General features: G+C 33.1%; 1 protein-coding gene across 2 annotated transcripts in view; it reads right to left on the bottom strand.

Moving 5' to 3' along the window:
* The window catches only part of LOC126744519 (uncharacterized), a 41,464-nt gene extending 29,469 nt beyond the window's left edge, over nt 1-11,995 (bottom strand). Inside the window, exons 1-3 of one of the 2 annotated variants that reach the window (XM_050451956.1) lie at nt 11,862-11,991; nt 11,417-11,645; nt 989-1,214 (exon numbers count right to left, since the gene is read on the bottom strand). In XM_050451956.1, coding sequence (XP_050307913.1) covers nt 989-1,214; nt 11,417-11,440 — 250 coding nt within the window. In that variant the 5' untranslated portion in view covers nt 11,441-11,645; nt 11,862-11,991. Of the gene's footprint in view, nt 1-988; nt 1,215-11,416 lie in introns of both variants that reach the window. The other variant, XM_050451955.1, reaches the window with a different exon arrangement.
* Nucleotides 11,996-13,154: the final 1,159 nt, after the last annotated feature.

Raw genomic sequence — 13,154 nt, 5'->3', positions numbered from 1 at the left:
TGTACAAAGGTGGTAAATACAACATATTAAAGAAATATGGATTTATATAGATTATAAATCTTTAAATCTAATAAAGAAGACAAAAGGAATATAAACAATATCATACTTTTCAAAATTTTGGAATTCCATATTTTCACCGTCAGCCATCATTATTGATATGTATTGAGTCTGTTTGTGACTTAGTTTCCATGAATGCAATAAACAAAACATTTTTTTATGCATGTGTCAAAGAATTCATGGCCTACTATTAAAAAAATAAACATAAATATGGATTTTTCTAATTCTTTGAGCTAAAATTTATCAAAGATTAGGTTGTGATACATTAATGTATTCAGAAAAAAAAAGCAAACATTTGACGTTAAAATATACAGGGTGTTCCATTTAAAAAATACCAAGTTTGTGCCCAATCTTGAAAACAGTGCATTGGGAAAAAAAATTAAATACGCCACTGACTTTTATGTAAAAATATCTATTATAAGCAGTTTTCATTTTTATTCTATCTTATACAGGGCCTGAGAAATAATAACATCTCCAAAAGTGAACATTTTCGTTTTCACCCTGTATTTCAGGAACAAAAGTAGTTAGAATATTTCTGTTTGTGGCTTTAAAAGTTTTACAAAAAAGTGATACAGGGTCGCGAAAACCGCAAAGCTCTATCTTAAAAAATGACATAGATACCCTGCAGTCTCATCCAAAATGGGACACAGTGTACATGGATGTTGAAGGGTTCGATGTGGACTGTATAATTTATTTCTAATAACTTTAATATTTGTATTAAATACAACCGTGAAAGTCGATCCAATTACGCTCGATAAATGCCGAAGTCTCATGACCACGACTCACTGGGTCGGAGCCACTTCAATACTTAATTGAACAGAGCAACAAACGTTGAAGTGTCAAAACAAAATTTGCTGTTTTATTGAAAATTTTCAGGCGGAGATTTGACAGAATGTAAAGTAAATTGTTGTAAAGCAGAACTAGAACTAACCCAAGCTTTTCTCCTTAAATTCTGACACTGCTTCATCTACACTGACATCTTTCTCAAGTTTTTCTCTTAGCTGAGAAAATAAAGAGAGCCTCGGGCCAGCCGAGGTTGATCTAATGTCTGGTTCAGAGTTTCTGGGTGTAGACGTATTTTTTGGCGTTTGAAGGACATCACTTTCGTTAATGGTGCTTTCAAATGGAAGGTGAAAGTTGCCTGAGCCTTCTGTTGCCTAAAAATAAAACTGGTAGAATCATTTTTTATTCGTTAAATATTATGCTAGTAAAAAATAAAATAAAATAATATTTATTGTATGCAACAAATAAATTACATCTATTCTATATACATACAAAGGTGAAAAGTACCGCTAGGCATGTTTTAATAACCACCACAATAAATAATAAAAGGACATAGTACAATTTTCCTAAAAATAAAAATTTGAACAAAAATGATTCCATAGCAGAATCAAAGTTACACCCATGTTAAAATATCAGCAGTCTCCAAAATTTTTTTTTAGACTTAAAAGAGGCCCAAATCTTTAATTTCTGCAAGTAGGCCATTGTAAATACAGGCAGAAGTTTATATGAAAGAACTTTTCAGAAATTCAGTCTTATGCTGGGGGATTGCCAGTGTGCTTTTATAGCAAATACTTACATTATGTGTATCTCCCCTTTGAATAAGGAATTCTGACAGATATTCTGGTTCATGAAAATTAAGTAATTTATGTACAGTGCAGCTTATACCCAAAAATCTTCTTTGGGCCATTTTAAGACTATAGACCTGCTTTACATGCTCACTCACATGAACCCTCCAAGGCAAATTTCTAGTAAATCTTACACAGGAATTTTTAATTTTTTGGATTTTATATTTATTTTGTTCAGTTAAAAAAGTGCTAGTGTAATTTTATTGGTATTTTATTTACAAGCATTAATATGAACATTTCTAGTAAAGAAAAATAAAATTTGTTTTAAACTGATCCAAATGAACCAAAAGTCCACTCAGCATGTAGTTTTTTATTTATTTATTTGTTACAAGTATTAACAGCTACAAACAAGCCTACTAACTAGACAATCAAAAAGTGCTGTAATAAATAATGAAAGGAAAAACAAAAATGAGCAAATACACAATACACATAATAATGCAGAAATTACCCACACTAATAAAAGACAATAACAAATACCCAACACATCACTGATCAGTTCAAGTTAGTAATATTTTTTTTAACTGATTTAGACTAGTTGAATTGATGTCAATATCAAAAGCATATAAGTTATAAAATATTTACAAAAAGTGTATAAATGGGAAAATTTTTATAAAGGTTGGTTAAAAAACTAATGTATAATAATTTTGTTCAAAGCAAAAGGTAACTGACTAAAATTCTCATAAAAATCTCTTTTGTTTTTCATTATTTTGGAAAGGGTGCAGAAAATATTCTAATGCTTCTTTTACTCAGAGACAGTGTATCATAAGGCTGCAATGAAAGATCAGTATCACAGCCTCTCTGGGGATATATACCAAATCTCCTAAAATACATGCACTTCAGAAACCTTCTCTGAACACCTTCAACCATTGCCACCCAAATACTGTACAGAGAGAACCAAATAATAGACCCATATTCCAAGATTGGTAAAACTAAGCTATTGAAAAGATGGAAACTCACTCACTTCAACACTTAGCTCCTTGGTGGTTCTAACAATAAATCCAGAAATTTTTTTTGGGCCATTTCTACTTTAGAGTAAAGGTGTTTAGAAAATGAAAGAGTTGAGTCAAAAGTCACTCCTAGATCCCTCTGCTAGGGTACTCTTTGAAGTTGTTCACCATTAAAGATGTAATTAAAAATTATGGGATTACTATTTAGGGTGAATGACATACAAGCACACTTACTGACATTTAATCTGAAGCTATTTAATTCACACCAGCTCGCAACATCGCAAAATTCATCTTGCAACACCTGACAATCATTCTCAGACTGAATCTGATCCCTTGCATTTTTAATATTTATAAAAAATATTTTAAAGTTACTGTGGGTACCACTATCTAGTACCCATCCGGTATATGATATAAAATATAGATTTCTTTGTAACATTCTTTCTTAATTATGAAAACTAGATATAGATGACTCTGTTGGTCAGATTAGTTTGAATGGCGGTTATCATAGTTTTTTAGATCGTTTTGTCTATTGTGTTGTAACGGTGCTTTTTAGATGTTATTGTTTTAAACCTAAGTGTATTATTTGTTATCTTATGATAAGATTTACTCGTTTAATTTTAACTGTACCGCTCTATATGTGCTTTTGTTTTGTTTTGACAAATCTTGTTTTTAACAATGTAAGTACGCTTTAAAATTCGTTTTATTCCGCATTTTACCAATTTTTGATAAGCGTAGTATCTATGTAAATTGTGTCTTTTACTTTTAGTTACCTGCAGTTGTGGCAGATCGTTCACATAAATGAGAAAAAGTAAAGGACCAAGTACTGATCCTTGCAAAACACCCATATTTATATTAAGTTCCTTAAAGATACCACCATTAAATTTGACAGCCTGGATACAATTTGATAAGTAGGAACGAAACCACTCAAGGGCCGTTCCTCTGAAACCATAGAGCTCCAGTTTCATCAGCAGCACTCTGTGACTCACGCAGTCAAATGCCTTGGACAAGTCACAGAATACCGCTGCTGCAACTTCACCAACATTCAGTCGGTTGTACAGGTGCTCTAGAAAGCTAAAGATAGCATTATTTGTGCTCACAGACTCACGAAAGCCAAACTGCTGAAGGCTCAATAGGCCAAATCTATTTAAAAATGAAACCTTCCTCACCTTTACGAGCCGTTCCACTATCTTGACTAAAGTAGGCAATAACGCTATAGGTCTACAGTTAGAAGGACAGTCGCGATCGCCACCCTTGTAAAGAGGAACAATCATTGCTCTTTTTAAGCACTCTGGGAAAACTCCAGACATAAATGAAAAGTTAATTGACTCGGCCAAGACTTGCAAAGCAACAAGAAGTAAAGCAGAAAATATTTTAAGAGAAAGCCCATCCCAACCTGATGAACTCTTATTCTTAATATTAACCATTAACTGTTTAAGCTCTTCTACACTTGTGGGGGCAAAAAAGAAAGATTTGGCTACTACCACATTGCTGAGATAGCTGCTGGGATCTATTTTTTGTGAGAGATTGGCTGCAAGGTTACTAGCAATATCACAGTAGAAGGAATTGAGGACATTGGAATCTTAGGTACTTGGAATAACCAAGACATTATTTTTGCCCCTTAGCTCATTTAAAATCTTCCAAAACTCTTTTGCTCTGTTGGAGGAATTATTTATCCTCCTTTGAAAGTAGGACCACTTAGCGATTTTGATTGAGTTTCTGTAAATCTTGCGGTATCTGTTATAATAATTTAAAAATGTTGCATTGTTCATAGCGTATTTCCTAATGTAAAAAAGAGAGTGCATATTTTCCCCAGATACTTGTAAACCCTTAGTATACCAAGGTTTTCTATTTCGTTTCTTAATATTGACAACAGGAAGTGTTAAAATTGTTTAATACTATTTCATGAAAGCTATGCAGTGGGTTAACAGTAGTCAATACATTATTCCAACTTGACATATTGCAAAGCAAGGAGAATTTGCGGAAATTAGCTCTAGTATAAAGTCTATCTAATAAAGAGTGAGAAAACTGTTAAAATTCTTTCAGCTACAAAAAGAGGTTTACAAGAGACTCTCAGACCAACACCACACAGATACCTTAATGCTTTTTTCTGAATTGTAAAAATTATGTTAAGGAGTCCCTTGGAGCACAAACCCCAAAATGGCAACCCCATAACGGATATGAGAGTCTATTAAGGCGAAATAGACTGATAAGTCTGATAAAGATTTCAGGATTGTAGAGTGTCTCACTCTACCAAATGCTTTCTCCATATCCACATAGACAACATCAATCTGGGTTTTTTCATTAATAGCCTCATGGACATATTGACAGAATGAGACAAAAATAGTGAAAGTTGATTTTTTTAGGCAAGAAACCATGTTGGCATGAAGTAATGTGACCAGCTATTTTGCTATATAGGTGCTCAAACATAATCAATTTCAAGACTTTAGAAATAAAGCTCATAATAGTAATTGGGCGGTAGTTCTTAATTTCATCTCTAGAGCCAGATCTGTATCTCACTTGGGAAAACCACATTATTCAGCTGGCATCTAAGTTATCAAAAATAACCTTTCTAATAAGAAATCTATCCAGCTCTGTATCAAGCTAAGTTTTGTTGTTGGCTTATCATGGTTACTTTAGCTCCATTATGTCATATGCTGTGCTGAACTGGGGTCACTTCACTCATGGGGAGAAGATATTTGGTTTACAGCACAGGTGCATGAAGGCTATGACTGGTTTGGGGCACAGTGAATGTTGTCGACACTGTTATTCTGAACTTGGCATCCTCACTTTTCCATGTGTATTCATCTTGCAATGTTTGACTTTTATAAAAAATAATCTACCATCATATTTAACACACAGTAATATACATCAGTATTCAACTCGAAACAGTCTGAATATTTGGCCGGAATTTCGCAGGCTTGGGAGAACCCGCAGAGGAACTGTTTATCATGGAATTTGTTTCTATAATGTGTTACCATTGCAGGTTAGGGAACTTAATGAACAAGCTTTTATTAAAAAAATTAAAAACTATTTATTAAAAAAGTCTTTTTATTCATTTGAAGAGTACCTAAATAACAATTTTAATGACCTAATTTAACTGTTATAAATATTGTGTGTCTATTATAAGTATTTTTAAATTGAGTCTCTGTAGATTTTAATTATATATAAATTTTAGAATCTTACTGTATATGTGCGTATATAATTTTTATTTATTAACTTTAGTTAATACTTAAGTTTTAAATCATGAAATTGCACTTTATATATTACCGTTTATATTGACTTGTAAAAGCACTATGTGTAATATTACGAATAATGAAATAAAAAATATATATAGGCATTATTTTGGTAATTTGGTTTGTTTGGAGAGTAATATTAAAAATATATCCTAGCGGCTTCAACAAATGATCAGGGCAACCTTTCAAATAGGTTTAAAAGGCAAGCATGGTAAATCATGATCATTAATATACACTGACAATGTGCAAAGTGGTCGCAGTGAAACTGTCACTGATCCTTGAAAAAGACATTGTATTCTACCTCAGGCAGTAAGTTTATATGTAAAATTTTAACTGCCAAAAAATAGCTGCTAACTTCATGCAAAATCAAATTGACTGCTGAAATTTTTGGCTGCTAACTTCACACCAGTAATAATTTATATGTATGTAAGAAAGAAAGAAAGAAAGAAAGAAAATGTGCTATATTATGTAAAACAAACATAACATCTAAAACACTTTACCATAAAATTTACACACATTACCAAAATTAATTATAACAAAACAGATTGAAAAAAAAAAGCATCTTTTTGATAAATTTGATTTGATCTCACTAAAATGATGTCAGAGCACAGGTCAAAAGGTATCATTAAAAAAATTGTCAAGGCTATAATATGCCCTGGATAATCAAAGTGATTTTAATTTCTTTTTGAATTTCTTAACTTCTAAAATTTGTCTGATACATAGAGGAACATGGTTGTAAATTTTTTTGCTAAGGTATATAAATGAGTTCTTGGTGAGGGAGGATGTAGGGATTAGTAAGGGAAAATTGTTAACCTGGCGAGTCATATGACCAGTGGTAGAGGGAGGTTTAGGACATTTATGAATAGGAGTAGCTGTTTCTAAGATAAAAAGAGAAAAAAGAGTTAGAATTTTTTGAGATATAAAGAGAGGCTTACAAGAATCTCTTAAGCCAGCGGAACATAGGTATCTAACTGCCTTTTTTTGAATCACAAAAATTATATTTAATAATCCCTTGTTGCTGAAACCCCAAAAAGGCAAGCCATAACGAAGATGAGACTCAATAAGAGAAAAGTACACTGAACGTGCAACTACCCCTCCCAGCTCATGCTCCGCCATTCTTACTGCAAAGCATCCAGAGGATAATTTTGATGCAAGATTTAGGATATGATCTTCGAAGCGAAGACATCAATGGTAATACCAAGGAACTTACAGCTTTCTTTGTTTTGCAAGGGGGAGTTTTTAATGTCAGTAAGGCTAACAGGATAAAAGAAAAAAGAATTTTGAACTGACACTTGTTGAATATAATGCAAAGGATCAATATTAGTATTCACATCCTTGAGCAATAGAAAGAAAGAAAGAAAGAAAATGTGCTATATTACGTAAGACAACAAAATCTTGTGTACAAGCATCCTAAAAACTAAAAAATTCCAAATTCACTTTAAATTTCAACCAAACATAACTTCTAAAACACTTTACCATAAAATTTACACACATTACCAAAATTAATCATAACAAAACAGATTGAGAAAAAAAAGCATCTTTTTGATAAATTTCATTAAAAAATAAGTGAAGCTGTCAATAAAACAGAATTTAGAAGAAGTAAATTACATTATTTAACAGGAAACAAAACTAAAACACTAAAATGATGTCAGAGCACAGGTTAAAAGGTATCATTAAAAAAATCGTCAAGGCTATAATATGCCCTGGATAATAAAAGTGATTTTAATTCCTTTTTGAATCTCTTAACTTCTAAAATTTGTCTAAAAAAATTTGTAAAAACATGGTTGTAAATTTTTTTGCTAAGGTATATAAGTGAGTTCTTGGTGAGGGAGGATGTAGGGATTGGTAAGGGAAAATCGTTAACCTGGCGAGTCATATGACCAGTGTTAGAGGGAGGTTTAGGACATTTATGAATAAGAGTAGCTGTTTCTAAGATAAAAAGAGAAAAAAGAGTTAGGATTTTTTGAGATATAAAGAGAGGTTTACAAGAATCTCTTAACCCAGCGGAACATAGGTATCTAACTGCCTTTTTTTGAATCACAAAAATTATGTTTAATAATCCCTTGTTGCTTAAACCCCAAAAAGGCAAGCCATAACGAAGGTGGGACTCAATAAGAGAAAAGTACACTGAACGTGCAACTACCCCTCCCAGCTCATGCTCCGCCATTCTTACTGCAAAGCATCCAGAGGATAATTTTGATGCAAGATTTAGGATATGATCTTCGAAGCGAAGACATCAATGGTAATACCAAGGAACTTACAGCTTTCTTTGTTTTGCAAGGGGGAGTTTTTAATGTCAGTAAGGCTAACAGGATAAAAGAAAAAAGAATTTTGAACTGACACTTGTTGAATATAATGCAAAGGATCAATATTAGTATTCACATCCTTGAGCAATAGAAAGAAAGAAAGAAAGAAAATGTGCTATATTACGTAAGACAACAAAATCTTGTGTACAAGCATCCTAAAAACTAAAAAATTCCAAATTCACTTTAAATTTCAACCAAACATAACTTCTAAAACACTTTACCATAAAATTTACACACATTACCAAAATTAATCATAACAAAACAGATTGAGAAAAAAAAGCATCTTTTTGATAAATTTCATTAAAAAATAAGTGAAGCTGTCAATAAAACAGAATTTAGAAGAAGTAAATTACATTATTTAACAGGAAACAAAACTAAAACACTAAAATGATGTCAGAGCACAGGTTAAAAGGTATCATTAAAAAAATCGTCAAGGCTATAATATGCCCTGGATAATAAAAGTGATTTTAATTCCTTTTTGAATCTCTTAACTTCTAAAATTTGTCTAAAAAAATTTGTAAAAACATGGTTGTAAATTTTTTTGCTAAGGTATATAAGTGAGTTCTTGGTGAGGGAGGATGTAGGGATTGGTAAGGGAAAATCGTTAACCTGGCGAGTCATATGACCAGTGTTAGAGGGAGGTTTAGGACATTTATGAATAAGAGTAGCTGTTTCTAAGATAAAAAGAGAAAAAAGAGTTAGGATTTTTTGAGATATAAAGAGAGGTTTACAAGAATCTCTTAACCCAGCGGAACATAGGTATCTAACTGCCTTTTTTTGAATCACAAAAATTATGTTTAATAATCCCTTGTTGCTTAAACCCCAAAAAGGCAAGCCATAACGAAGGTGGGACTCAATAAGAGAAAAGTACACTGAACGTGCAACTACCCCTCCCAGCTCATGCCCCGCCATTCTTACTGCAAAGCATCCAGAGGATAATTTTGATGCAAGATTTAGGATATGATCTTCGAAGCGAAGGCGACCATCAATGGTAATACCAAGGAACTTACAGCTTTCTTTGTTTTGCAAGGGGGAGTTTTCACTAAACATAAGGCCCTGAACGTCACACTTAAATCCCATAATAAAGGTTTTGCCCACATTAAATACAAGCCTGTTTGCAGCACACCACTCCGATAAAATCTTAAGATCCTTAAAAACCTGGGCTCTAACATTATGAGAATCTCTATGATTCCATAAAATGGTGGTATCATCAGCAAACTGAACCACTTTGCCCTGCAGTTTTAATGAACCCAAATCATTTACATAGAGCAAAAATAATAGTGGTCCTAACACTGAACCCTGAGGTACTCCAGTTTTAAGGGATCTGGAATCAGATAAACATGCAGATACTGTAACTCTTTGGGTACGATTAGACAGATAGGATTCCAGCCATTGCAATGCCACACCTCTAAAGCTATAATTATTGAGCTTAGACAGCAGTATTCCACGATCTACACAATCAAATGCCTTGGATAAATCACAAAACACTGCCGCCGCTGACTCTCCAGAATTTAAGGACACATAGACACTCTCCAAAAAGCCGAAAACAGCGTCATGAGTCCCTTTTCCCGTTTGAAATTCAAACTGATTTGCAGATAAAATGCAATTATGTTGCAAAAAAGACAAAATTTTGATTTTTGCAAGTTTTCCAACTATCTTGGAGAGGGTAGACAATATAGAAATTGGACGGAAATTACAAGGCTCACTCAAATCTCCACCCTTATAAAGAGGGATAACCACTGCCTCTTTCAAACATGCTGGAAAGATGCCATTATGAAAGGAATTGTATATGGCAGAAGCTAAGGCACTCAATGCTGAGTCAGGCAAAAGGAGTAGTAATTTTGATGATATCCCATCAGCTCCAGCTGATTTATGGTTTTTTAAGCTTTTAATTGCATCTCTAACGTCAGTAAGGCTAACAAGATAAAAGAAAAAAGAATTTTGAACTGACACTTGTTGAATATAATGCAAAGGATCAATATTAGTATTCACATCCTTGAGCAATAAATAAGAAATAAAAGAAGTTCTGAGGCTTGCTGTGACCCATGGTTTTCTATTTTTCATTTTAAGCCTCTTTTTAGGAAAACACTGATTGATCTTGTCACATAGCACATGAAATAACAAAGTAAACAGGTCAGGAGCCATTTCAACTGCATTCCAATTAACCAAAGCTGTAGTAGAAGGAAAAGCATTGAAATTTGTTCTGCTGAAAATTCTTCCTATATAATGAGACGAAGAAAATACAGTGTTGCATAGAATCCTAGCGAGAATGGCTTCATGGTCAGAAATACCAGATGAGAGTACATGACACATCATTTAAATTTGTACACAAATAATCAATAGTAGTTGCAGATGAGGATGTTATATGTGTGGGTGAAAGAACATGCATCTTTAAGTCATAAGATTCCAATGTACTTAAAAGGGATGTATGATATGATAGCAAGCTTACATCAGTGAAGTTAATATTAAAATCACCAGCCAATATAACTATGGAGTGTAGAGACAATTGGGATAATAGAGAATCAAGTTTGTCCAGGAACATACCAATATCTCCTGTGGGTGGTCTATAAACACAAAGAACATATAAATTAAATTGCTTAAAAAAGCAAAGGGAGAATTCAAAAACCTTCTCTGACAGAAAGCTATCATACTTATTAATTTTACAGAAAAAAGCTTCAATTGTTTGTTTAACTAAAATAGCTGTTCCTCCATGTATGGAGTGTGGCCGACAAAAAATTGATATAGGAATATAATCAGATATTAAGAAACATTTGTTAGGCTTTAATCAGTGCGCAGTTAGTAATACAATATCAGGAAAATCACATGAATCAAGTAAAAGATGAAGCTCATCCATTTTATTTCTTAGAGACTGTATATTTAAAATAAAACTACTGAAACTTTTTGCATGCTTATTTTCAATGTTATTTATAGAATGTTAGTGAGCTTCATCTTCTGTGTATTTATCTATAAAAAAGAATCCCTATCACAGTCAGCATCTAGAAGTCCAGATTGATTACTTGGTTTCATTGTGGACACATTTTTTGATGAAATGCTACTTTTGAAATGAAAGATATATGTATATTGCTGTAAGTTTTAAGAATATTTGTATTTTTTTCTTTTTTCTATTGTGAATATGACTTTTCTTCAGTTAAAGAACTTTATGTATGCATATGTGCTTTGTAGTGAAGAAATAAATGATGTTATTTGGCTACTTTACATTATAGAATAAAATAAAATATTCATACCTGTAAATTGGGCTTCATAAGCATCGAAGGGATACCAGACACTCCAGACAGTCTAGATACTCTCTCCAAAGTATTATTGGCCAATTGCCTTTGGGTCTTAATAACATTATCAGTTGATGCATTATAAATATCTGACAAGTCTACATCATTCAGGGACAGTATCCCCAAAGAACTTTCAAAGGTATTTTGATCATTAAGAGTAACTTGCTTTCTCTTTTGAAGTTTTGTCCTGTCGACAGTTGAGGTAGCTAATGAGGTTGATTTGAGTAGTCTTTCATTTGGGGTTTTAAGCCCCGGGTTGTCGTTCATAGTTACTTAGGGAGAATCAAATGAGATTCTCAAAAGTTATTAAATAATGAAGTTGAAGAACGATAATAACTATTGTTTTATATAAATGTGGGTATAACCGAAAGTGAATTAGTCATAAGATCAGGCTCTATTTTACCTGTAGTATTTCCGATTTTGCGTTCTTCAATTCGTCTCTAAGAAATATGGTTTTATCGGGTTTCACTAATTTTTCAACGGAAATTTTCAGAATGCAAACAAAAAACCGCCGGGCTTCTTATGACTTATGACACTTTTGACATTTCAAATTTGTCAACCTTCAAATTCAATATTGAAACGATATTGTCAAAGAAGCGGGGACCCGATCCAATGTTGTCAGGCTTAGTTTGACAAGATGTTGGTGGGAAATTTGAATTTCTTTATACTTTCCAGCTGGTTTTGGTGGTGTAATATTTTATCTAATAAGGGTTTTTACTACAGGACCGCGACATATTTATTAAATATTTAAAAAAATGAACTTATTATTATATAAAAATATAATTCATTCTTTTGTATTATTAAAACTGGTTTAAAATAACCACTTTAACAATCTCTGGAAATTATATTTTTAATAGAGTATATAATTAGGTTCTTATCATTCTATAAAATAATTTTTTTGTAAAATTTTTCATTGGAGAATTTGTTCTTAATGAATTTAGCACGTTTAAGCTTTTTAGCATAAAATGCTACTCATCTTGCCACTGACTGAGATGCGTTCCACGCAGCTCAAAGACAATACAAAAAGACACTCAGGGACTCCAAAAGACAGTGCTGGAGGCGGTTCTGCGATGACGTTGAAAACACACCATCCGCAGCACGACTGTGCAAAGTACTGTCCAAGGAACCTGGAACTAAATTGGGGTCGCTGTCTCTTCCAGATGGCGGCTTTACTACCAATGAGCGGGACTCACTGGAGGTCATGCTGCGCACCCACTTCCCAGACTCCAACTCATCTCGCGATCCTCCTAGCTGTTCTCGGGCTACGATTCGCTTAGAGTTCGAGACTGCTAGAAGAATAATTACTTACATTCCCCCCCTTCAAATCTCCGGGCATGGATGGATTATATCCATGCCTTTTGCAAACGATTATCCTGTTCCTATAATACAGGTAGAAAAAGTAGAGTAACTATTGATGGCCATAAATCCGAGTGGTTTGACATAACATCAGGTGTACCGCAAGGCAGTCACCTGGGTCCGTTGTTTTTTATAATATATATAAATTCAATAAAAATATGTTTTAAACACTGTAAAATATTACTTTTTGCAGATGATTTGAAAATCTACTTAAAAATCGAGACCATGGATGACTGCCTCAAAATCCAACAAGACCTTTTGCGCCTTGAACAATACTGTCAGAAAAATCGTCTCTTTCTAAATTCTGCAAAGTGCTTTTGTATTTCTTTTACAAAAAATA

This window comes from Anthonomus grandis, chromosome 14 (genome assembly GCF_022605725.1).
Source record: "Anthonomus grandis grandis chromosome 14, icAntGran1.3, whole genome shotgun sequence".
NCBI lineage: Eukaryota > Metazoa > Arthropoda > Insecta > Coleoptera > Curculionidae > Anthonomus > Anthonomus grandis.
This window is presented reverse-complemented; position numbering and strand designations above follow the sequence as displayed.